Source organism: Echeneis naucrates, chromosome 19, assembly GCF_900963305.1.
Source record: "Echeneis naucrates chromosome 19, fEcheNa1.1, whole genome shotgun sequence".
Lineage (NCBI taxonomy): Eukaryota > Metazoa > Chordata > Actinopteri > Carangiformes > Echeneidae > Echeneis > Echeneis naucrates.
Genome location: NC_042529.1, coordinates 6,801,973 through 6,829,046, shown reverse-complemented (window position 1 = coordinate 6,829,046; position 27,074 = coordinate 6,801,973). Strand labels below are relative to the sequence as shown.

At 44.2% G+C, this 27,074-nt stretch overlaps 1 protein-coding gene across 22 annotated transcripts in view; it reads right to left on the bottom strand.

Annotated features, from left to right (window-relative positions):
- Nucleotides 1–27,074, bottom strand: part of tcf7l2 (transcription factor 7 like 2) — an 86,363-nt gene that overhangs the window by 49,380 nt on the left and 9,909 nt on the right. For 16 of the 22 annotated variants that reach the window (XM_029527422.1, XM_029527435.1, XM_029527425.1 and 13 more), the window contains exon 4: nt 6,594–6,695. The exons of 2 other annotated variants lie outside the window; for them this stretch is intronic. In XM_029527422.1, the coding sequence (XP_029383282.1) occupies nt 6,594–6,695 (102 nt within the window). Of the gene's footprint in view, nt 1–6,593; nt 6,706–13,747; nt 13,775–25,965; nt 25,992–27,074 lie in introns of all 22 variants that reach the window. 4 more of the 22 variants (XM_029527429.1, XM_029527437.1, XM_029527432.1 and 1 more) reach the window with 1 other exon arrangement.

Below are 27,074 nucleotides of genomic sequence, written 5' to 3'. Positions count from 1 at the left end.
GCTGACTAGCTGTTGACACAGTATTTCACTTCAGTGGAACATTGAGCCTCCTTAGTATCCACACCTTCATAGACACTCAGGAGCAATCAGTTGGTCTGGGGATCCACTGTCACCACCAAGGTAGTAAGATCCTTCTTTGAGAAGTAAGTCAGTCTCAGATATGCTAAAAGTGCAAGTACAAAATGAGTTTCAAATGACAACAAGAAGGTGCGCTGATGACGGGTCCCCGCAGCTGTTTCTGTAATTTTATCTGTCTCTGTGTGCACTAAAATCGAACTGGTTTGGTTTAATAGCTGTTTCTTTAAAGAAGGTGTCATTCAGAGGTTATCCCAACTGATTTGTCTGACCCTAATAGGAAAGATAAAATTTTAAAAAATCTGATCCCATATCACTCTGGAGAGGACAGACAAGAGAAGGGAGGAATATAGGAAAAGGGAGATGTAGATTTCCTACAGAAGAAAGGATACACTAATAGACATCTAAGAACACGCAGAGAAAAGCAACAGGACTTTCTGTGTGCACCAAACCTACTGTGTAACTTGCTTTATTTGCACAAAGATCACTATGTTTTATTTGTTCTTGTGTTTGAACCTGGGGCAAGTTTGATCACTTCTTGTAAGAGCCAGCTAGATGGTGAACACTGTGGTTATAGACGAAAGATAAACACGCACACTCTGTCTCACAGATACAAATATGCATTCTCCCTTTAAAAGTGTGCGTCAAACATAGTGTCACACATTCCCTGGTTTCAAATACAACGGCAAAAAAAAACAAAAACAAAAACAAAACAAAGATGAGATGGCCATAGAGATACTCACACACACAAACATAGAAGCAGACAGATACAAAATAAGAAAATTCATTTCACATTGCCCACAATCAGATGTTATAATGAGGAGATACTTATTAGCGCTCTTAACAATACACACATTTAAAAGTAAAGTTTGACGTTTTGAACTCTCATCAGCTAGCTGGCCCTTGATTATTGCATTGTCATTAAACCTGAATGGTTCTCTTGGTTATTCAAGGGGTACCTTTTAAATATTGAGGTATTCTGTGAAGCCCTTTAAGGAGTGTAAAGGCTCCGCAGTCACTGTTGTGGTATTGTTGCTGACTAAGGCAACAGTGAGTGGATTGTCTGTGGGAACAAGCAGCCGTCCAGACTGCTGGACAGATACAATGACTGAGGTGCTCTCATTTTCATTGTCACAGTTCCCAGGCCTGACGCCACGTCTCGACGGCCTCAGATTTTGGCCCGAGCTGATGATGTAAGCGTGACCCCATGAACAAGCATCTTGTCTGGAGGAGACAGGGAGAGACAGCTGACTGGCACAATGGTCTCTATCTGAGCTCCGGATCACATGCTATTAACTGGGTGATATGGATAAAATATTTAATCATGGTAAATCTAAATAAATTCCTAAATATCAGTAAATACCATGACACACTACATGCTTTGCAAGTCAATTCATAGAAATTAAGATTATATGCTAATATCTGTTACATCATCCAGTTTTGGAAAGAGCATTTTGCAGCTCTGGATCCAAAAGTGCCGGCAACAATAAATAAATGCGTGAAATATGAGCCCTCTCTTGCAGCAAAGGTTAAGGATGGATGGAGCAATGCATGCACAGAAAGAAGATAAAGGGAAAGGAGAGAGGCTATTTGGAAAAGTGCATGCAATGCAGAGGGAAAGAGCAGCTAAAGGTCGACATAAGTCAGGATAGAAAAAGCCAACTACGTAAAGCCTGCGGACAGTGTGTGGGTGGTGCCTGTTGACCGCGGGGTCGCTCATTAACAGCTGAGAAGGCCTGGCCTCCCAGAGACTTGAGCAATTGTTTGACCAGCCCAGGTGCATGGCCCATTCAGACCACAGGAAGTCCCTTTCATCCCTGTTCCTCCAAAATGGACAGACAAGCAGTCAAGGAGGATGAATGTGATCCAGGCCCCGTCTCTTCTAACACTAAACTTGAGTAGCTGTCACAGGCCCATCCAGCCCTTTGGCCCATTGCAGGAATCCAGAGAGTTATTGTGGCACGTCTTTTCTGAATGCTGGGCTAAATGCTCAGTTTTTTTTATGGATATAATATCAAAAACACATCTGTCTTTTCACACATTCCTTTTCCTCTGCACATTCATCAGAGAAACGAGAGAGACTGAATGGGAATTAAGTAAGCATGTTGTAAAGGCTCAGGTGGGAGGTCTTTGAGGCTGTAAAAATGGCCAGATTCCATCACTTCCTCCACACTAATTACCATACACTTGGAACAAGTGCCCTCCCTCTCTTCATCTCTGTGCCTCACTACCTCTGACATACACATACACACACACACGCACACACGCACACACACACACAGAGGGACAAAAACATACACAGTAACAACACGGTGAGGTGCAGTTGGGAAATGGTTAACACTCCAGCCGTCCCCTGCTGCCAGTGAAAGCCCACAAAACAATGGAGACATTGTTCAGCCAGGGCTCGGCTCTAGACTCTAAGGCTGTGTGTGTGTGTGTGTGTGTGTGTGTGTGTGTGTGTTACCATGTGCATATTTCTGTCCTAATTCCCTGGAAGGCAAATTAATAAATGTGTTTCAATACAGTGACTTGGGCCTTAAGTTACTGGTCTTGAAGTGACACTGATAAAGTGAAGAAATAAGATGAGATGGTTTGATACTTTTCAGCCAAATGATGTCACAACATTACCAACATGAGGCTAGACTCTGCTGTGGCCCTTACTGCACCATTGTTGATGCTATCACACTGTAACTAAAAGATTTACTAAACAGTCTGGTGGTGGATGCTATGATGGGATATTGGGTAAATTCTACAATCACAATGGAAACAACAGAAGTGTGAAAGTTAAAATACACACATCACTTCCTATATTCTTGAACCAGCCTTAATCTATGGCATGCTAAGACTCTGTAAGTCCACAATGTCAAATTAAAACATTACAATGAAAAGCGAGTTGACAAAGCAAGGACTGTTTTATGCTCTTTCCCCCAGGAGCTGTGTGAGGCATAAGAATTTTTCTGGGAGTCTCTCCCTCAAAAATACACATCAATAGGTGGATAAATATTGAATAGCGTTCAGCCAATGGCATAAAAGTTCAGCAGCGGCAGGTTTTGAAGCTGCCTGCGGGGTGGTCAGGTACTTCAAAAACGTCCTGCTTGGCCCCCTTTGAGAGCATGGTAAACAGGGGCATATAGCATGCCCTCAGAAAGACCAGCCTGCGTGAGGTCACTTCCTCTATTCTCAGGTGACCCTCAAAAGTACTGCACTTCGCCTCAGCCTTCCAGCCAGACCGTCTGTCTGCCTCTCCGCCCCTGTGCATCCCTCTCCTTCACCGAAACTTTCTACCCGGCTCTATCTACAGTCATCTGTATCTCTCCTTCTATCTCTCACTGTCTACGCATTGTTGCTTAAACTGTGTCAGGGTCACTCCAACGTCAGATCGCTGTTATCTAGCAGCCTAATCAACGGCTTCTTATCACTGCCAATGGACTGTGCAATCGCTCCAGGCAGGGAGAGGTCAAGGTGCCCGAGTGTTTCTTCGCATTTGTAAACAAAAAGAAACTACCGTTTATAGCCCAATTTATTGATAAGAGGATCACACACAGGAACAAGCAGGCCTGCATCTTGTAGTAAAAAAGGAAGTGGGGGGAAAAATAAAAAAAGCTTGTCTGATTGAGTGACACCAGAGGGAATCCGTGTGGGGTTATCATTGGCATTCACGATGCTGTCCACAGTAATCTGTCTTTTCTATATGTACGACAGGCAGTATGATGCAAACCAACGAAACATTCAATCACACTTCCTTCTCAGTCAGAGGTGGATGCTGGAGCAGGATGGAAGGGGCGCCAACAATACAAGCTGCATTTCACATTCAATTTCATCACTTGTGCCAACAACGACTTGTGTGCCTATGCAGTGATGCTGCAATGCCTCTGATCTTATCAGCCTGTGTACTCTATCAAACATCACACCAGGGCTGGGCAATATGACCACAAATATTACAATATATTCTCTCTTATTGATCAGTGTCAGAACTAATTATAAGATGCATTTAACAGCGTTCCCACAGCTCCACTCTGCTTTTTCTTTTGCTTTCTGCTCAGAGATAAAGCCCCAAAACGAAGGTGAGCAGTTTCACATCAGTTTCATAAACAGTGATATTTCTCATCAACTCCAACCATTATTTTTTACCTTGCAAAGACACCTTTGGAATTTGAAAGAGTCTCTGAACTCCATGTAGGCTTTTCTAAGATCACACTTATTGTTACCCTGCCGTATCTGCACTCAAAATTCAACTCAAAATCATAAATGTATTGTGGGTATAACACAAAGACAAAGAAGCATTGGTCATTTTTTGTTAATGTTAAACCATTGTATACACTTCAGCCTTTGTTTAAATGATATCGCAAACTATGACCTTTTTCCCTATCAAGGAAAAAAATTGTCATTAACCATTTGACTGATGTGAAGGTCACTACCACATTTTTTTAAAATGGAAATAATCTAGAATATACCACTTTTTGTGTTCTCTTCTCATGCACCTCATCGCGTACCTCACAACATTTTGTTGTTGTTAATTGGTACACAACTTCACAAATGTGCAAGCTCATTTTATTCCATTTGTCTGGTTGTCCATCTTTGTTGTTTCAAGTCTGTTTTTGCCCCACAGCCAGCTTTTGTTTTGTGGTGTTGTCTGTTTGTTCCAAGCCTGTTAAGTGTTGCACACTCAACTGCTTGTATTTGTACACAGACAACTGTCTGTGTACATAGGAAAAAATATATCCTTAAATTTAGCGTGCCAGAAAAAATTTCCATCCAAAAATATTTGGATCTATCCTTATAGTAGCCAGGTTGTCATTAATCAATGTAATTAAATGTATACATAACAGATTTGTATAGAAAGTAGTATGACGTCACAAACACTCTCTAAGAGCTTGTAGCTGCAACCTTTACACTTTAGTTCTGTTCTCAAACTTCCTGAGTCATACAGGAGGTGAGGTGAATATATGCGGGGGTGAGTATTTACAGCCACGTGACTCATAGCAGGATAAAACCTCAAGTATTTACCTGCAGCCTTTGCTTCCTACAAACAGTTTAATGACTTCATAGGAACTGGGAGTCTTTCAGCGTCTCCTAAAATAACATAGTAAGAAGAGGCAGCTGAACTCTTTGGTATAAAAATAACTGCAGCATCACAGGGGGAAGATAAGGAGGGCCTTAGCCGGGCTTGTTTTGTTCGGAACAACACTGTCATCTCCAGCTCTTTGTCCTAAACACAACTTTTGACAAGGTTTCTTTTTCAAATATACAACCTTGTCAACTCCTGCTATTTTAAGGCATGCTTAATTTAAATTGGCAATATACTAAGGAGGCCTTGGCTCGCCAACTTCTGGGTAACTGCTCAAGATGGGTTTTATTGCAGACCGTAAAAGTAACTGAACTGATCAAGTATGACTCAGAGGGACACTGTCTCTTCAGAGTGTAATCTGGGTGATAAAAATTGTCACTGCTTACCATGTGAGCTCTGTGTTCAGGCACAGAGTACATGGACCAAAAAGGGTCAACTGCGTTATTAGCTTCAGTGCTGAACTTTTACCAGAGGAGATACTGCATTCATGCACATACCAACTAGGAAGGCTGCTCCATCTTTTTTTATGAACATTTTTTTTTTGTTTGTAACAATATGTAAAAGATACAAGACTCCAAAACAAAAAGTAAAAACTGTGCCAATAATGGCCGAGGGCATTCATGGTCACCTCATTAATTCTGCTCAGTCCCCACTCTCATTGATTTTCCTGGCTTACTAACCCTATGACCACATACGTACACCTCCCTATGTTCAACCTTTTCGCTGACCTCCTGAAAACTTTATGCCTTTGGCTAAATGCTAAGTTTGCATTCAACTGTTCATTCTAGAGCTGCTACCCTCTTAGATATCGACATGCCTGGGGTGGGTGCTCTGTTATGTGTATGTGCTGCATAGGCCCCTATGGCGGTCAAGCCAACTCTCCTGCCAGAGCACTCCTCCAACTCCATGGATAGGGTAATCAATGTTGAAGGAGCGCCCACACTTCCTTCAAAGAAAGCACGTTAGCAGCCCAGCACTGGCTCACTCTCATGAAAAAAAGTTGTCAACATGAGACCAGTTTTGTATTATCAGCCGGCTCAGCGTAAAGCTGAGCTGGGAGTTATCATTTTCTTTGGGATTACAGGCAGCGTGGCTGTCCAAAGAACAACTGCTGCACCTGCCACAGTGGCAGCACCCAGTGCCATCCGCCTCCCAATCACTCACAAGCAGACAAAAGCTCTACTTTCTGCGGCCCACAAAACTTTCATTGTCAAAATTTGCATGTATAGAAGAACAAGTTTACATAAAACTGACTGAGCTTCTCAGTGACTGTGATTTAAGGGCAAATGCAAACAAATATGCATTTTTATCAAGTTAAAGCATCCATTCATTGGGAAAATGTTTGCAGGATGGATGAGAGAAGGGAAGCAGGGTCTGTTTGTCTTTCTGTCATGAATAAGGGAAGAAGAGCTGGTGAAAGAGGAAAAATACCGAGTGGAGTGTTACTTACAACGATGTGTGCCGGTGATGGGGACCTGGCATCTTTAAGTGCTTGTCTACTTTGAAGACCTCCTGGTTGAACATCTAGCAGGGGCCATTTCATCTGTAGGTACTGAATGGCAGAAAGGAAACAGAATGGAAAGAAAGAAACAAAACATGTTAACAATGCAGAAAGCAAAAACCAAAAGAACAAATTAAAATAAGACCAAAACAAAAGGGGAGACGACATTTCTTGACAGGTGTATGGGTGTGGAAACTCAAAAACATGGAAAAGCAAACAAAGATCTTGAGGCAGATGGTGGATGGGGTGAAGATAGCCTCATGCATGCATCTGCAAGTCCAGCACAAGTGAATACAATGGTGACTTAACCAAGAGACATTTTGTTATTATCATTAAAAGTTGTTTTTATATACATATATATATATATATATATATATATATATATATATATATATATATATATATAAAGCAGGAAACTGCTTTAATAACCAAGCTCCATCTCAGAAGAATAAAAAAAAATAAAAAAAAATAAAAAAAAAACTAACAACTTGTTTCTTAAGTAGCCGAGTAGTGGCTTTGGATTTGACTGGGTCACTAATTTTGAGTTGGGAGAGGGCAGAGGTTACGGGTAGTATCGTACACAACTTACGGCTTTAAGATGACCTTATGTCATAAATGTGACTGTTGTCAGAGTTTTATTGGAACCCATAAAGAGGTTAAAGCGTGGCGTCTCACCATACTCCTCTGAGGCTAAACCTCCTGACTGCCCCCATAAATGATTGACTTAGCCTCTATCAGGAGTCTCTCTTTCTTTTTCTCGCTCCCACACATCCACCCACCCACCCCCCCTCCTCTCTCTCTCTCTCTGTCTCTCTCTCTCTCTCTCTCCATTGGTCATACGCATAAGTACGGAAAACAAGATAAGCAGAAACAAGGGTCATGAGAGACATCTGCCTGTGTTGTAAACTGGGTGTAGTCCTTTCAATTTGATGACGTGTTATGTTGACTGTTCTACCTAAAATGGTCTGCTTTGTCCGTCTTCTTAAAATTACACGGAGGGACTCTTTTCCTCATTGTCTTTTATTCAATCATAATAAAACATGACAAACAAACCAAATCTGCTGTCATGTCCTGTGGATTTTAGCCACTGACTGCCTGTTGTTGTTTTGCTCCAGTATGTGGTCCAAACTCTGCTTATCAATGCCACAGCCACCAAATTTGATGGAGAGAGGTCACAGCTTCTGTTTCAGCTCTGAGGCCTGTGGAACGGTTACAGTACTGATTGGTGAAATGTCTGAAAACTGCAAATATTGGAAAATAGTGTGAAACTCAATATCAAGGCTGACAGCTGTAAACAGTGGAAAACAAAAGACCTTTGAAAAACCACTTGTCGCAATATTACATTTAAATGCCAGTGTGATTGCCATTTTCCTGAATTTGCACACAATGAAATGCGCTTTTATTGACAAAGTATATTGTAACACTAATGAATCCTAATGAAGTAATATTTTTTGCTATTAAACGGTTTTGTCAAGAATTTCAAAAACACAAGAACAGACACAGGAACGACCTCTGGTGCAGGCTAATTAATATAATTGAAGCTTGGTGTGACCTTGGTGCCACAGATATTTCAAAGGCCAGTGTCATTAAAAACAAACGTGCTAATATTAATGTGCTTGGATCTGGGCCTATAATGCCATTTGGGCAACAATTTTAAAGAAATCTTTTAAAGAACAAACCTAAAACCCAGGATCACATTTTAGCATATGGTGACAGAAAGATTTATTGTGTTATAAATTAGACCCAATCAGTCCACCTAGTCCTTAACACAGTCTGTGAAGTGCAAGTCAGCCATGGCTCTCTAATGGCAACTCGGCTCCTGTATGGACAGGTATGTACATTAATTCAATTTGTGTTGCCATTCAGCAAGGGTGACCGCTAGTTTGTATGCATGTCTGAGCGAGTGTGTGTGCATGTGTGTCCGCGCTGGTCAGAGAGTGAGTGTGTCGCGACCCTTCCTGAGACTGTGTCTATATCAGTGGTAATTAGCGAAGAGTTCACTGTGGGGTGCCTGCCAGTGGTAGACGCTGGAGGGAGTTATTGACTCCATGTCCTTGGTTACAGCCCCTGCGAATAAAAAAAAAAAGTTTGCTGCCTGTTCTGTCTCCACTACGACCACTCATTTATGACCCCAAGATGGCTTTTACTGCTCAAAAACTGGGTTTGTTTATGCTCGTTTGTATGTCCTGAGAGTGGAAAGTTGAAGTTGAGTTCTTGTGGATTTTTACTGACCCAACACACTGGGTATTAATTGCCATGAAGGGTAGAAAGGAGGAGGGCGGGGGGGAAGAAGTGACAGGGCTGCTGTCATCTATGAGGTAATTCAAGACAGTGTCCATTGGTGCCAGAGGGGCTTGAAGACAGGGTGGTGGTGAAGAAGTTGAAGAAAACGGGGGGGCGGGGGCTTATCCATGGGAAAGTCCTTCCATCGCGTGTACGCACATGCTCACTCATGCAAATATTCAAACACAGCTGCAGCTGGCAGAGGGGTCGAGAGGACATTCTGAGGAGACGGGTAACGAGCATGAAGGTGACACCCCTGAGTGTGGCAATAAGGTAGAGAAACTCTGAAAGACTACAGAGAGAGGGAGGGCACCGGAGCGCATGCCCTGACAAGTGGCTCCTCTTCAGCACTGCTATTGCAAATGTTCTCACACACTAATCTCTCCTGCAGGTTTTACAAGCATGCCAAGGAAAACGGAGCCCTGGCAAGCACTGGGCTTTCCGACCACCCCCTTCTTGGCCTCCTTCCGCTCTCTCTCTCTCTGTCTCTCTTTCTCCACCCGCCTGTCTGCCGTGCTAACGGACACATCGCCTGGGCTTGAGTAGGCCTGTGACCTCTGACCCTTCTCTACTGCTCCAAGCCCCTCCCAGTTCCCCACTCTGCGACCTAAAAACTCTCCTGCTATGAGGGGGCCCCCCGGGTAACTCAAGAGCCATTCCAATGTGACAAATTGCTCTGGAGTTCCAGGATAACTCTCTCTTATCCTCTGGCCCCCACCACACCACCACACATACAAACACACACACACACACACTAATCAGCCCCCCTTGTCAGACCCCCACCATGTAAAAGCCACCCAGTGGTTGTGCTCCAGCTCTGGGTCATGCAGCAGACGGTTTCTCCTTCTCCTTCTCCTCACCACCCACCCTCCCTCCCTCTCTCCCTACCCTGCACCCCTCCTCACCAGTCCTGCCCCACAAAAGGAGCTGAATGACTCAATTGTCTCTGATGAAGTGAAAGACAAGAGACTCCTCTAAATCCTTACAGGGGGATGAACTCACTCTCACTGTCCCTATTTTCCTGTCCACTACTGCTTTCCCATGTGTGTGGGGTTGGGGGGTTACAACAAATAAAAATTTTTTCACACACTGTTTATTTTTAATTTGCCAGTTAGACTATAAACCAACAGACTGAATCCATTGCACTTGTTTCACTACATTTTGTTGCTATACTATTTTTAAACTTGAGACTCCTTCCATCCTAGACCACTCACTCACTGACTGACTCCTGCTGCACCAAGGTTTGGCATGTTATGAGCTGCACTGTTAACCCAGATCCACACCCACTGTCATCGCAGTGAAAACAAGCTGGGGCCCTGGTCCCACTGTCACAGCTCTTGGCAGAGGGGAAGCAGGTTGAAGACAAATGGGGGGGCATCCCGAGCACTCAAACATCATCCTCACACGTCTGCCCACTAACACTCCCCCCACTGTTGTTGCTAATTCAATAACCTGCCACAGAGACAATTTTGGCCCAGTACCAGCACTAGACTGATTTTAGAAATAAACAATTTTTCCAGATACTATCAAACATTTACCAAACGTCAATACATGCCATTAACAAATAAATAAACAGGGAGAAGTCTAACTTAATATGTTATTGACGACGACAGAGACGCAAGCACAGGATTGTTCTGTTCGTTTCTGGTCAACAAGCAGCTCTTTTTCCATCAAGCTCCCATCTGATGTGTTTATCACATGCGGGAAGGCGGCTGGAGAAAGCAGCCATTGCATGGCTTGTTCGTTTTGTTTTGGATTAAGAGCAGAGGGCTTCAGACCAATCAAACCAACAGAGCTCCTTATGTGCCAATATGGCTCCCAAACACTGGTCCACTTTCAAGCAGGGGAACATGGGACAGATGATGAGGACCGCTGGGGATCCATCCAGCATTCCAGCCATGTGAGCAATGTGAGCGAGGAGGAGGGACAGACACAGACAGACAGATACAGATAGCAGCTTGGGTTTAGAGTCTGCATATGGATGCTGGGAGTTGATCTAGAGTCCAGCAGATCTTCAGCCCATCTGTGGCCTCCTCATATCGCAGGCATAACATAGCTCTACTTTCACACAGTCAGTGTGTCAAGATAACACGTGCGTTCACCGTGAACCCTCCCCGACATGGTGTACATGCACTCACATACGCACACCTGAACGACAACGCACACCCACATTTGAACATCCTCTGGTCGACAGGCCCAGCAGCTCCTCTGGGAGAGCACTGAGATTGGGATTGGCAGCTTGCAGATTAAACCAATCAGACTGCTACTATAAAGAGCTTTATTTAAGTCTGAAATGATCAAGGCTAGTAAGAAGGGCACATTCAAAGCTCTGCAAGTAAACTGCATGGAGCTTAAAAGATTAGTACATCCAGTTTGACTACAATTTTATTCCTTTTAAAATGAGAGCTGAGCATATTGTCTTGATCTGTTGTGGATTTTGCCGGCAGTCATTGTCCTTACTCGCAGGTGAAAGAAAAGAAGCAAAGACGTGGTTATACAAATATGTAATTTGTTACAGAGGGGACAGTAATTTTCTGTAATTGAGGGAGGGAGAAGTTTAATTCAACACAGATCATTTGAAATCCCCTTAGTTTAAAAAAAAAAAAAAAAAAAAACACCAGCCCACTCAGCCATAGGATACACTGTTAGGTTTGAATCTTTGCGAATTGGTTTACTGGAATGTGAATGGAAGTAGCACAAGAATTTCTTGATAAAACTGGGAGAAAGTTAGCTGACACAAGAGGGTCCATCATAGTTGCTTTGGTTCTACTAATGCACATTTTATGAGTAAATATAAAAAAAAATAAAAATAAAATAAAATAACCCACCTGCTCTGATAGCCAGAGGCATTTTGCAACCAGGAAAATAAAAGTGGAATGTGGGAAAGCCTGGGGTTTTCGTGCCCTGGGGCAGGAAGGGGTCCGTTGGGCCCATATTTACTCTAAAGCCAGAACACCTTGGGGGTTCCACTGGCCCTGACAGCACTAGGGCAGCCAACCTGATCCAAAACCTCCCCTCTTCACCTTCCCAGTTTGCCGACAATCTCCACCTCCACCTCAAGCTTCCCTTTTCTCTCATTCTTGCAGAAAAACTCAACCTGGCACTCTCATAAAAACCTTTTTTCCACACAAGGAATGTGCTCGACTCCTCCCAACTCACGCCTTAAAATGAGACTACTATTGTTCAAAATCGGTTGGGAATCGAAGCGATTTGATTAAGAAAAAATATTAATGCTTGTTTTTAGGCTTATTCACATAAACATTTGACTTTTATCAGAAAATCTGAATCAGAAATAGTTTTATTGACTTTTATTGACTGTATATAAATATATATAAATACATATATACATTGGCATTAGAAAATTATCCAGCCTATTCTGGAAGTCAGCCTCTTTCTCTTAAACACTGATTCATGAGTGTGGCTTTTCTCTGACAACATTTACTTAGCAGGTGTGGACAAATGTTCTGTTCAAACACCAGCTGATTGACCGAGAGAGTTTCAAAGGATTGCACAACTTGCAGCTGACACTATTTTTCTACAACAGTCACAGAGACGAAATTGTACGCTAGTCAAAAGTTTAGTAAAAGCACAGGTCACTGCCTATAATTAAATTGATTGGATGATGACAGACTATAGCTAGGATTACACCTGGATGCAGTGTGGTGTTCTCAAAGGAAGCGGAGGGGTGACATGATTGCAGTCCAAACCACACCAACTTCTCAGCAGGCTTCAGAAAGTAAACAGCATTCGTTTTCTGACTTTTGCACCCTCCTCCACTTTCCCACTGTCCCTCTCCCTGTGCCATTAGGAGTATATCTTGGCTGCTCTATAAATAGTGGCAGGGAGGGTGAAGGCCAGCAGGAGCTGGCTAGTCTTCCATCAGCCCCGCTAATGAACAGGCGCTCTGGCACCTTTAGCATCAGGCTCTGCTGCAGAATGCCTCTTTCAGGTGTTTCTCCTGCTTCACAGAGCTGCACTCGCTACTCTTCTATCTGTGTGACTCTTTTCTTTTCCTTTGCTCTTAAAAATATAATTTCTGTGCCTTAGTTGGCTTCTACAATTAAATGCTATGAAGCCAGAAGCTAGGACTGCTCCTAGGACAATATATGCACTGCAATCAATGCATGTACTTACTCCTATTAGTGCTATAATTACTTTTGACTTAATTAATGAGCATAGTGGGATTACTTGTCAATACTCCCCAGTCTAGTTATTCTACATACTTTTTTTTCTGTTCTGTCCATAAAGGCTAGAAATATTTGGAAGAAAAATGTGGGCTTATTTTTAAAGCAAGAGCAGCAAAGATGGAGCTAATAATGTTTTATTTCAGCTTCAATGTGAGCAACGAGTCCATCTACTTTCCTCCCTATAAATATTTCCAGTCATCCAGGTAACAGGATATCTAGATGTGTTCAGTCAAAGCCAGCTGGACTGACCGGTTCTGTCATGAGAATGTTTTGCTACTTATCAGAGCTGGAGAGTGAATATGTATCCTGGATGAGGGGTGAAACCACTTCAAGGTTAAAAACTGCGCATCCACTCGCCTTTGGTGTGTCTTTCCAGATTTTTCGTTTTCCAGTTTGTGTGCTTTTCAATGAAAGTTTGAAGGCTCCAACACAAGCCCGCAAAAATTGAAAACTGAAATAAAAAATATAAACGTCAGCTATTACCTTAGTCTGGATGTTGACAGTGATTGTTATTTGTGTGTTTTCTGATATTCTGTACAACAGTTTAAAATAGCATCATTATGGTAATCAGTGGAGGGGCCACTCTCAGCAGAGGCAGGCTGCTGGACTGGCAGGGCAAAGATCAGATCCTGGACTTCCCTGGTTGGAGTTTTGTACACACTGACCTACTTAGAGGCAACATGGAAGTGAACAGGCACGTCTGCAGACCTAGGTGTGTCTGAGCCCCTTATGCAAGGCCAGGCCATAGGCTTTGAGGTGAAGAGGTTGGGCAACTCATACGCTCAGAACATACGTACCTTTGCTTGCAGGAAGCAGGGTTAGGGGCATAGAGGGTAGAGTTAAAAAGGTGAACAGCAGCTGAGCTCTGCTGAGGGAGAAAAGTAAGCTGATTGCAGCGCCCACGTTCTGCTGGAGAATGCTGTATTTGGTATTGTGCTGGAGGAGAGCTGAACGCTGCCCTTGATGTTGGGTGTCTGGTTTTGTTCTGCGAGAGTTCACTATGAATTAGTTAAACGGTAGACTGGATATAAGGAAGCTATGAAACATGCCTCAGAGGGAGAGAATGTGTACACTCTTAGGCTTCACAAAGACTTTGTATATTCTGAAAACACTACACGCTATCACACAGTTCCACCTACGCATATTCATCAATCAGAAAGCATTATGTCGAAGGCATCACACACACACACATACCAACAGGCAATTAATCTTCACAGAAGCATCATACGAAACCAACAAACATTCAGTCTGTTTTGTGTCTCTTTCACATTTGCACATACACCTTGAAGCAGTACAGCCTCCATATTCATGAGGTCTATTCCTTCAGCATACCTAAAGCCCAGAATTTTAAAGGTTTCTGCCCAAATCTCAAACATGGTCTTGATTTGTAACCCAACAACCAAGGCTAATACATCAGCTTTCAGCTCTGCATTTTAGGTTCCATTAGCTTTAACCTTATCTTATATATTATCTTATAATTGATGTTACTCAACATGGCATTGAATATGATATCATGCACAGAGGAAGTAAAAAAAAAAAAAAATCCCACACAAGCAATTACATGCAAACACACACAGCGGGGTGCTGCTGCTTTGCCATGGTATCTTAATGAATAAATAAGTAATAAGGGCTTGGTTATTGGAGCTCATTAAAATGGGAGATGCTTCCATGACAATAAGACCTGAGGAAGGTCAGGGGAGAAAGCTTTGTGGCTCAGGCCAGAGTGGGTGGCTCCCCCTCCTATTCCCACCCCCAACCCTCCTGTCCCTCTCTAACCTGACCACATCGCCCCAGAGCTCACCTCTAAATCATTTCTGTCTGTGACGCACCCTCCATCTTACCCTTCCCACCTTCCCTGACACGCTCTTCACGCATGTACACTTACAGCGACAAGCACTCACACGCTCCAAAAGAAACACACAAACACACACCTACCCCACACACACACACGCGCACACACACACCTGTCTCATGGTTAATTACTACTTAGCTCAATCACACAGCAATAACCCAACCCAACTCCCCCACCCTGTCACCCCCCTCACAACACAAACAGCCGCACACATGCCAATTATTGATGAATCTTTAATATGGCGTTTTACAAAGTCTCCATCTCATTTCCTACCACTGAGCAGCTGATTACTTCTCCAATAGGACAAGAAATATAAATAGAACCTGCTTTATATTTTTATATTATTGAGACTGAGTAAACTTAAAGTATCTTAATCTAATGATATATCATTGCAGGGAGGATTTAAAGTGGACTGAGCCATTTTGCTAACTTTTTTTTGTTTGCTCCTTTTGCCTTGCATCTAGCTAGCACTGTATAAAACCCCCAGACAAAAATCCCACACCGCAATAACATGTCAATAATGAGCTGAGGCCATCTATTGATCAGCTTAATTTTGCATCTATTAGCTAGGGAACGGCTTGCTCCGGGGGCGAGGGAAGCCAGGCGCTAACACGCACCGACAGGCTGGATGGAGATCATTACAACTGATGTTCACACACACGCTGTGATTGACATGGAGATAAGGCAGGAGAGAGCCAGGGCTCGCACGCCTCCCCGCACACTAAGCTAATGATACACCAAACGTGAAACGTGTGCTTGGTGTGAGTACAGCGGTGTGTGTGGGAACATGATGGAAAGAGCGTCTATCTAGAAAGAGAGCTGGAGCAGGGAGGAAAAAAGGAGAAAAAGAGGAGAAGAAAAAGCAGGCCACACGCCTTTGCTAATTGGCACAGTCAGACAAGGAAGCTCATAAAAAACGAAAAAGCATTTAGTGGAGCACTTCATCTTTCTGGATCACCCTATGAAGTCTGTGTCATTTAAATACAGTTGGATACACCAGAGAAAAACCTAGCTTTGACCTGGAAGGCATAGCTTCATCTGATACCTCCTTAATTTAGAGAGTTTGCATATGAAACTCGGTTGGAGCTTTCATTATGAAAATCATTTGTTTCCCTATGAACAAGCTGCATGTGCCCCGTGTGAACACAGCAGCCTAAGCAGCTGGGGAAAAAGTGCAGAGTGACGGTCTTTCTCTCGTCACTGCACGTTTCCTGACACACTCTTTTTCTTCACAGGAGCCCGTTGAGCATGAGGATGGATCCATAAAGAAATAAGGTCTGATACACTTTTTTCCTTCCAAGTAACTTATCTATCACAGTTGCAGCAATGGGCCTAGATTGGCATTGATGCAACCAGCTGCAAACTAGAATCCTGCAGGTTACACACAGAGAGAAAGGGAAGGGAAGGGCCGGGCCCTGAAACTGCACCTTTTACCACACCGTCAAAAAGAAACGACTGAATCTTTGTGTATACCATCTGTATATCTGGGTTTTTATGGGGAGGAGGTCTTGTTTTATGCTAGATATGTTCTATGGAGGTGAGGTCAGAGGCATAAAAAAAAAAAACCTTTGGCTACAAACTGTGTGTTTTTGTCAGCTGAGGGATGCAGCGAAGGGATCGAGGGAGCAGCGGGAGGAGGGAGAGAGAGAGGGAGGTGAGGGAAGAAGGGGGGGGAGGAGGAGAGAGGGAAAAAAAAGCCCTCAGCCAAGCCATCAAGTTGAACATTGAACTTCACAGTAGTAGCTGCCTTTCTATGCCTCTCCTTTTGATGTTACCTCCAAAGCAAAGGATCAAAGACTTGGAGTGTGGCGTGGGGAAGTCCCAAGCTCTTAGCCTGCCAGCCTGTGATATATGCAAAAGTCTACGCCAAAAGAGAGAGAGCGGGGCAGAGAGAGGGAGAGAGAGAAACAGGAAGAGAGTGAGAGAGAGAGGGTGCTTGAGAGCAAAGTGAAAAATAGAGGCTTGCATGGAATGTGGCTAAACAGTATGTTTTGTGTCTAATGAATGACAAGAGGATGACGTAATCAGCCACTTAGTTACTGTGTGACGTAGAGCAGGACCAAGTGCACACACGAGTTGTAGAGAGCGGGCGTTTGATACTCTGAGAGGGCTCTGCAAAGGAGGCAGGGGATGGGGCGGGATGGGGTGGGATGGGGTGGGGGGTGGGGGGGGGGGGGGGTACTGGCAGTGTTTGTTGCCCTCACAACTTCCCCTTCATCCCTCCCCATCCAAAACTAGCAACCCAGGACACCCCCTCCCCGACACACTCCCCCCACCCACCCCCCTTAGACTTCTACCAACCCCCAGTGCCTCTCCAACATCAAGGGGGTGAGAGGCTGTGTCGTCTTGACATAAATATACAGTGTGCCGTTAAAGCGAGGACTACAGTAAACACAGCGCACATGAAATCCTGGTTGTCTGGAGCACAAACACTCACACAACTGACACACACACACACATACACACCGTGGGCTCAGCTGGGCCAAAGAGTGGGGCAGAGGTGTGCTAAAATTCACAAATCTCTACGAGAAAAACACAATCCACACACACACACACACATACACACAGAGACACACAAACGTGCTTACACACCCTTTCCCCAAGGCTGTAGGATTAAGAGGTCCAGCTGGCTGACAGCAAGCCCTTCCTTCCCACGTATCCCGTCAATCTCACCCCCCCCACACACACACACACACAACTGCCCCCACCCCCACCCTCCCAGAGCCCCTCCCACACCTCCAAGCCCAGGTCTGCCAGCCATCCAGCTCACCAAGCATGCCAGGAGGATACACCTGAATTTGACATCGATCGGCCCCAAGTTCATTGTATCTACCATCACCCAACACTCACACAGACTCCAGAGTATTTAATGAAACAAGTAATTCTCCAGAGAAATGTGGATGTCACCACCACAGCTCCGAAACACCAGCTTAATGTCATTGGCACCATCAAAGCAAGTTGGTTCGCTCATCATGGTGGACTCAGTCAGTGGTGGTGCTCAAGTTCAAGATACTGATTCCTTTAAAGCCATGGCCTTCGGAGATGGAGGAAGAGAAGAGGGAAATGTGGAGTGGAGGAGGGTGCAGAAGATAACACATACAGTACCCAGTTGATGGAGGAGAAATAAGAGACAGTAAAAGAGAGAACAAGAGTAGGCGGAAGAATATGAACCTTACTGAAATCTTTACCCCCACTCCCCCACTGCTCAACAGCTGGCAGGTCACTTTACGAATGTCTGGAAGAAAATATGCAGCGGGGTGTTGTTTGAGTGTTATATCATTTTGTCAAGAAGGAAGTATGTGCACTTGAATGCTGAAGAACATAAGCATTCATTATTCCAATCTGTAAGATAAGTTCTGAGGATGATACTGAACACAGTATTTGAAAATTACACATGTTTTTGCCATTGCGGTTCAATTTACTCCTGTTTAAAAGGCCTTTATCTATGTGATAAGCTAAAATCTGCCACAACAATGTCAGCCGTGCCCATGTATCAGTTCCATAAACAAGTCACTCTCTTGAAACCGAGGAGGAGAGAAGTGAGATTTAAAAAGCTAATGTCATCAAAAGGTGAAATGTGAAGCGGCTCTGTTGATTTAAAGGAGCCACAAAATGTAAATGAGCTTCTTACCGAAAAAGTGTTATAATTTCAGAGCCAAAAATAAACAAATAAGAAATAAATTATCCTCATCACATGATAAATCCCATCAGGTACTGTCGTATTCAATTTCATCAGCATGGCCATTTCAGCCTCAATGTTTGAGTGAGTCACTGTTCCCTAGTATTGACCAGGAAATCAACACACTGACATCAAACATGGCGGATTCTCAAAATTCCTTGTTGCTGAGTGTCAGAGGTGAGTGGCGGGCCTTCTGCGAAGAAAAGAGGAGACTGTGATTTAGGTGAAGTTTGGGTGAAGATAGAGCAAGAATGGTAGCACCAAGGTCTTATTTTGGTTGTGATCCCAACCAGAGGATACTAAAGCCAGGCTTGGGACTGTCTTGCCCTGATGGATAACTAATGAGAGCAGACAAAAATCTATCCAGCAATTCACCATGACACCATCGACAGGGGCAGATCGCTACCACAGATTGGCTGGGGTGGGGTGTAGAAGTGGAAAAAAGAAAGAAAAAAAAAAACAACAGACAAGGCAGTGGTATAAGGAAAGAATAAGAATTAGGGAGTGAGAAATGAAGAAAGGAGAGAGCAAGAGATAGAGTGGAAGAAAATAAATTCACAATGATGACACGTAAGTGCAAAGAGCGATTAAGGATTTACTTTCAAAAGGACTTCCATTGATCTTTTTTGATAGACCTGCAATAAATCAAACTGGATTGACTCGCATGAGAACCAAGCCTAATCCTTTAGTCAGATCCAGGAGAACTCCAACCAAACCAGCTGTTAATTTAGGCTTTACAAGATAAAGCGGGAGAAATCCAACCTGATGTACCCTAGGGCAGCGGCTTACATCATCTCTGTAAAGCAATCAACTTATTGCCAGTTTGGAGAGGTAATCAGAGCACATACTGAGAGAGGAGAGGGGGAGAAAGGGGAGGGATTGCTGGGAGGAGAGAGGGAGGTGGAAAAAGGGAGGAAAAGGGAGACAAGAGATGGCTGAAGAGGTTAGAGAGAACAGAGGCATATGGATGTAAAAAAGCAACTACATATGAAAGTTGAGTCCACTTTAAAAATGTTGTTTTAAGAAAGAGAAGAATAAAATTGATTTCTTTCTGCATGCTGGGCAGATACACGGGCCTTCTGACTGAAACAATGAAACTTAGCGTTGAAACAAAAACATGTTTGCGCAGAGTACATCTCCAATTATTTCCAGAGGGCAAAGATGAAACAGAGGAGCTGCTTGCTGCAAACAGTGGCTCTCTGAGCTGACAGCAGGGAGTGGAGGCCGGCTTCAGCTAACCGCCCGCCCCCTCCTCTCCTACCCTATCCACACCACCCTGTAATTTCCCTGGAGGCCAGCCCAGACTTCGTCCCCATCCCCAGTGGCCGGTGCCACCTCAGCCAGGTCCTGCCAGCCGCGCTGTGGCTGCAACATAGCACAACCATAGTAATTAAAATGGTTATTTTTGTTTTGGAGGGAAACAAGAGATTTTTTTTCCCCAAGCCCTGGGCGGAAGTATTGTAAGACACCATCCAGCCCACACTGAGTAAACTGTGCTGATGTCTTTTTCAGTTGAATACTCTTCGTCATCCGAGTATTACAGAGGTTTTGGTTCCCCTTCTTTAAATGGGTGTGTGGCGACCGCAATGGAGGATGCAGAAGATAAAGCCTGAAACTTCCCCCTGCCCCCCTTTCCTTGCACACTGACACAAAGACTCATTAGCTCACCATCTCCCCTGTCTTTAATGTCCTGTTAACAACGCAAAACAGCCAGATCAGGACTGAAATCCAATCACAGAGCTTTGCAGTGCCCTTCACGTCGGCCTCTCAGGAGAGCTGAGGAGAAGCAGGCCTTGTAGTCTCTGGACACTGTCCAAGGGAAACCAAACCTCAGGAGTCCAAACAAAACCAAACATAAAATCAGAGTTAAAACAGCAGCGTCTATTCAGCCCATCGTGACCCCACCAGTACACACACACACGCACACACTCTTAGGCCCTTGCGTCTCTATCCTCTCCTGGTTACACTGTATACACACAGGGATCACTCAGATTTCGGCAGGGCTCCTCATGGTATTGCCAAATTGACTGAGACTAGGTGACTTAGGCTTTGACACAGGCTCGTTGGTCTGTGTGAGTATAAACACACGCACACACACACACACACACACACACACACACACATCTCCATCTAAAGGAGACTGCCACTTAAGCTCAACTCACATCAGCCTGTGCTATCTTTAGCAGCTGGGCTAAACTGTTAAAACCACACAACAACTCTCCCCCCTTCCCAGCCAGCCTCCACTGACTTCAAATAAGACGGCCTGGTTCTTTGGTGGCGGCTACCCACTGGCACCTCCCTCCGCGGCCACAAGGTCACACGTTTAATTACACAGAAAGTAGTAATCTCACCAGACAGATGGCAGGCAGGCCGCCTCTCAATTACTTTATGCCCAATTGAATCATTACTGATGTTATTTGCTAAATTGTGGTACACAGAAAAACACCACAAAAACTGGATTTGTGCTACAAGTGTGTGTGTGTGTGTATAAGGGTTATGGTTGGGGTGGAGGGCAGGGGGGAATTACTGGGTCATGGCAGCGTTAGGACACAGGGGCAGATGTGCCTCACGCCAAGCAACTGTGACAGAGATCAAAAAGGCGTGAAGAATACAAGCACATGACTCTGTTAGCTTTTGGGAAAAATTCGAAGTTTAATAGCGTGGCGATCACTGCCAGAAAAAACAGACCCTTATTTTTCTCAAAACCAAAAACTGGTACAGAACATTGGCCTGTGTGGAAACAGTCGGCTCCCGGCAGCCCAGTTGAGGAAACCGCATGACAAGGCCAATTTAAAACGTGAAGAAAGTGTCTGTCTCTTAAAAGTAAGCCAAGGAAAAAGAGTTGGATTTTATTGAGGGTTTTTTTTTTCTTTTTTTTGCTTTTTAGGACAAACAGTTTATCATTTGGGAGCATCCCAGTGGGCTCAACTTCTCTACTGAAAAACCCCAAACAGCAAGTGTGAGCGGTCTCATCTCGGCATCGACCCCTGTTGATGCCTCACTCATCATTTCTCAGCTCCTCCTGCCAATGGCTTCTGTGAACAATTAGAGGTTGACTTTCCCAGCGTCTCCAACCACAGCATCTCGGTCTGTAGCCAAGGGAGCGCCAACAGTCCAGCTCATCAGCCAAGGAACAAGATTCTCTTCGAGCTCAGGGCTGAGTTTTGCTATTTACTCATCACTAACTTGTTTGCGAAGGCTGTTTATGATTTAACACAACCACAGAGCTAAATAACAGCAAATTAACTGTGCTGACTGGCCTCATTAATGTCAGGCATGCAATGATTTGAGTGAGATCACTTCTGAAGACGTGAGCTCTACCACTCATGTTAACTAAACTACCAAACCGCCTTCCCCCAAAAAAAGTTATGCTTTGGCCTGCATGACTATAAAGTCTGCAGGATATTGTCTGCCTGCTGAGGCATCTTGGCATCTCTCTTCCATAATTTCTTCTTGCACCAGTAGGTGTAATATCAAACCACAACTTGTCAGACTGCCATGTAAAACAGAATTTGACTACCTAATGTACAGCTTAAGCCAATGTTTGCTTCTACATTTACCTAAGCATAAGAAGAAGAAGATTAACTGGTTAGTTCAATGGCTTTGGGAGCCAAGCTATGCAGTGTGAAACTAGCCGCCATAGCAGTGAGACACATTTCTCCCACTAGTGACCATAATAAGACTGGCAGCTCGCCACTAACTGCGAACAGTTGTGTTGAGAGGCTTGTCTACTGGTGTAAAATGATATGTGGGCGCATATAGAAAACTTCCATCCTTTTTTTTTTTTTTTCCCAGAGTCAGGGTGAGGAATTCCAGTGGCCTATAGACGGCAGCCAGCAGTTGTTCTCCCATGAGGGTGGGCAAGCATCTGGGAAGAAGTGAGCAGGCGGAATCAGACGATGATGACGAATAGATCTACAAATTTACAGTGCAGGATTTTCAGATTGCAGGACTCCAAAGTGATTCCAAAGGCAAGTGTAGAAAATGAGAAGAAAGGCTCCATGGAACTTCCCCCAGAAGGCTCAGAGGACTTTTAGTAATCGCTCCCAGGCACATCTTCAACTCCACTATCCTGAGAGGACGGGGGAGGTTTCCTGTTAAACTTTCCAGTTTTGCCATTGCACTGCTCGAAAGTCTGCACTGCTGTTTAAAACCACAATGTTCACAGTGATGTAGGAAGTCAGCGACATAAAAACACTAACAGAGAAGGTCTGAAGTGGGATTTTCACATGTTTCCAGTTTGCCTGGGTTTTTTTTTTTTTTCTATTTACTTTTTAATTAAAATGAAACTCTACTAGACACAACTGAGTTTGATATCCGTGCCAAGGGCAAACCAAAAGTAAATCAAACCTTTACAAAGAATTTCATTGATTTTCCTTTTCATAACGAGGCAACACTTAAAGCTATTACATGCCACTTGTGGTTGCTGGTGTACACTAGCACATGTTCCATGTCATGTCTGCATTGATGTAACCCTAGTACGTGTCCAAATCTGTCACCTGTCTCTTCAGATTTCAAAACATTACTTTTAGCGATTTGACTCTGTATGATTCCATTTTCTTCCCCGTGCAGCCACAAAACACAACACACCCACAACACGCTGATTGATTTTAACAAAATCTTTTAAGCTGTCTATTTATTTAAATTTGGGGTTGAAACAGAGTCTGTGTTCGTGTTTGCTATCTTTAATCGCACTGAAAAAATGTGCAGCGGTGCTTGAGGAACGTCACATTAAAGTTTATTTCAGAGCGCATCATCAGCTCTCCTTATAGAAGTGCAAACACAAAGGCACAGACAGTATGTGTGTTATACCCAATGGCTGCAGACGTGCATAGACAGGCCCATATAGTGTGTTTCAGTCCTGTGCCACAGAGGCCTGATCATTTGAACCCCCACCAGCAAGGAACTAGCTGATGCTTTCTCCCAATGGCCCACACTTGACCGTGGTCTTGCACTCTCTCCCCCAGCTGCTGTATGGCAGGCATGGGCGGCAGGGCTGGCACCTGTCTTAGACAAGCCTCGGCATTCACACTGACTCTGGTTTCTTGAGGCCGGCATCCTCACAGTCAGGTGACAAATGCTAACACACACTGTCTCTGACACGGGCTGCAAACAGGCATGCACACCAGCAATCCAAATCTACTGAACCAAGAGGCACTTAAGTATGATCCAACCACTTAAAAAGCTCCGGCATCATAGTGAGAGAGGTCTTAGCCTCTCATGTCTCTCCGTCTGATAGCAAGCCCTGCCCTGATTCAGGCTGTGGCTTCTAGCTGTAAACCAAAGCTTCCCTCAACGCCTCTCACCAGCCCGGCTATGCTCTAACCACTGTTTTTGCATACCGCTCAGATTGTGTAACCGTTTTGCCCCAGTGAGACAATGGCTGTGTAACAGACTAAGCAGAGCGAAGCCATTTAATGTCAGTGCCTTTCAAGATTTGACAAATATGAAAAGTTCCACACAAAATAAAAAGAAGCAGACAAAAGTCATTCAAAGCATTGAGAAACTGAAGTGCTTTAACGCTAGCAAAGTGAAAAGTTACAAGGCAAACGCTGCTCAGGCCAAAAGGAAACCTTCCTCCAGTGAGCTGTGCATTGTGCTGACAGCCACATTTACCCACAGTAAACTACAGTAATTATAAGTCAATTTGAAATCCCCTGTGGTTACAAAGACTATCAAAGTCAATCTGGGTCACAGTGAATTCTAAATCCATTAACATTAAATCCTACGGAGATTAATTATAAGAATCTAATTCAGATAATTTTTATTCAGCTTACTCTTATTATCTTTCACTTACTTATAATATAAAAAATGAAAATGTTTGTAAAGACGCCTCTTGACAGATTGACACAAGAACCAGATATTAGGTCTGCTCTTTCATGGAATTGACTGGTCACAGCATGGCCACAACTGCTGCTTAAAAAAAGGGCAGTCATTTAACTGGCAGGATGTCGGGCCACCAACAGGACCAGGTTGAGCTCTCAGTATGGAACACAATGATGGTGCTTGCTCTGCTGCCCAGTGGACCACAGCAATGCTTTCCCCACCTCATGTGCAAAGCAATCCCGCTTCTCTGTCCCTCAGTGCATTCGGGGCATCTTTTTGTCATTTCCACGTTCAGGCTCCGTTTGTTTTGTCCACAGAGACAGGATGGGGAGCAGCGCGGTGAGCAAAGAGAAGGTAGGCATCAGGACTCGAGGAGACTGCTCATAACCAAAGAGCATCTTCACATGTAGGCCCCCCTCCCCATGACTGCTCCAAAATAAACATACACCCAGCACACTGAGCCAACACACACTCACCTCCCCCACGCCTGACTAATGTGCCCTGACACTCGTACATCACCCGTAAATTGGCCAAATGAATTAACCACGGCCCCTGCTTAGCTTTACGGGCTTTAAATGGATTTTCTCCTCTCCAGGTCTGCCCAATAATTGCATTTATCCATCTTGTTGAAGCCAGGTTTACACACTTACAAAGATCATGCCAATCCCCGGATACGTTTTCCGCTCTGGTGGCAAGAGTGTGAGAGATTTGTCATTGAATCATAACAGGTAATTCAAACAACAATTAGTTTGACGACTCCACCGTACGTCAATGTCTGGCTCCTTGTGGGACTGGACCTTGGTTAGAGCAATGAGGTGCGCTCTATCTCTTCATCTGTCTCCATATCTCACGCCCTTCCCTCAGTGTGATAAATTGAGCTTTGTAATACTTTTTATCTATCATCCAAGCCTGCAGTTTAAAGCAGCAAACACCCACAGTAGGGAAGAAAGTAGTGGCTACGAGTCTTCATTGTTCACACACACATTGAGACAGAGAGCAGAGGCCGGGCGAAGGCAGAGCTGTGAACACGGGCATCAGTGGGGGTCATCTCCACACTTGTGAATGTTTGAACAGAAGTGCATTAGACACTGGGGGGGCCCAGAGGACAATTCAGCTATGTAAACAGGCAGCAACTTCCTTCCCTCTGCTCCTCCAGGCTTGCACTGAGACGAGCCACTGTTTAAACAGCACACACAGCATTCCTGTGCCTGGGCCCCAGCCAGCTGCTGCATCCTCACTGCAGGCCTGCCTGGCTGCCTGAGCAGAGACAGATACAGGCCACAACAGCAAGGGTCATCCACACCAGACAAAGGGCTTTTATAGACATGCAAAACTGGACTAATCTACTAGAAATGCTCCAGAGCCCAGAGCCCTAGTCTAGTTACATAAATGCTGACTCTCAGAATCCATGCTTAACTTCCACAAAATAGAGATTAGCTTGAATCATCACATTACTGCATGATACAACATGAAGTCTCAACCACTTGACGCCACCTGTAATGACGAGCCTGGAAATTTATCTTTATTGATATTTGAAATATGCAAAGTGTGGCAGCCCATAAAGCTACAAAAGGCCGTAAAGAGGAGATAAGAAGCCTCCTGGTTCTAAAGGGCACAGTGACATGCATCCCATGACACAAAGGCCACCCCTTGCTTAGAGATGCCAGTCTGTTATCTGAACTTTCATTATGACTGAACAGGTTTCAGATTCTTAGGTAATAACTGAAACCTTTGGCTTTCATGCCACAGGTTAGTAAACAGAATGGCAATGTCAGATGTCAGCGTATATAGTCAAAGAATTCCTGATATATATATATATATATATAAATAAACAACACATTTAAATATTATTTTCGCTCACTGTTGTTTTATCCACTAGAGGCAAACTTTTTGAGTGTTAATTTTGGACTTTGACAGTTTGCTCCACTTTAGCAGCCTCCAAACTAAATAAAGAAATTCAATCTCTAGCTCAGACATAGTTTTAGGAAGAGACTGCCACAGGGTAACCGTTCTGGGTCAAGACCCATCATTAGAAAAACCAGGATGTGGTATGATCATCCTAAGAGCATTCCCACACCCAAGCAAATAAACTCAAGAGCAGGAACACTGGCAGTACTAATCTACATTTAATATTTTGTCGAGGGCTCCACTGCATCAGCCTTCAGTCAGGGTTTTGTTTTTGACTATAAGATGACTACAACAATAATGACTTTCTCCTGGTGTCAATGCTTCAGCATGGATGCAACTGCCAATGATAGTGAACTGCAGGCCATTATGCCAATCAAACAGTAATTTCAGGGTGGCTAGATTGCATTGTTTTCCGCCTCGCCAGTGCCACGTTCCCTCTGGCATATCTGTTGGTCAGCCAGTTCATTTGGTTCCTCTGTCGACCTGTCTGCCTGTCCATCACCCCGTTTCTTCTGGCTTAATAGGGAAGGCCACTCATCTCACGTCGGGACAGTTGTTTAAACAAGACACTTCATTCACTCTGACCTCTCCAGGGAGGAAGGCAATTGACAATTCACTCAGTGCCCCGAGTCAATTTGTTCACTTTTGGAATTGACCCCGAACACTGCTGACACACTGGCCTCTCACTGGAGTGG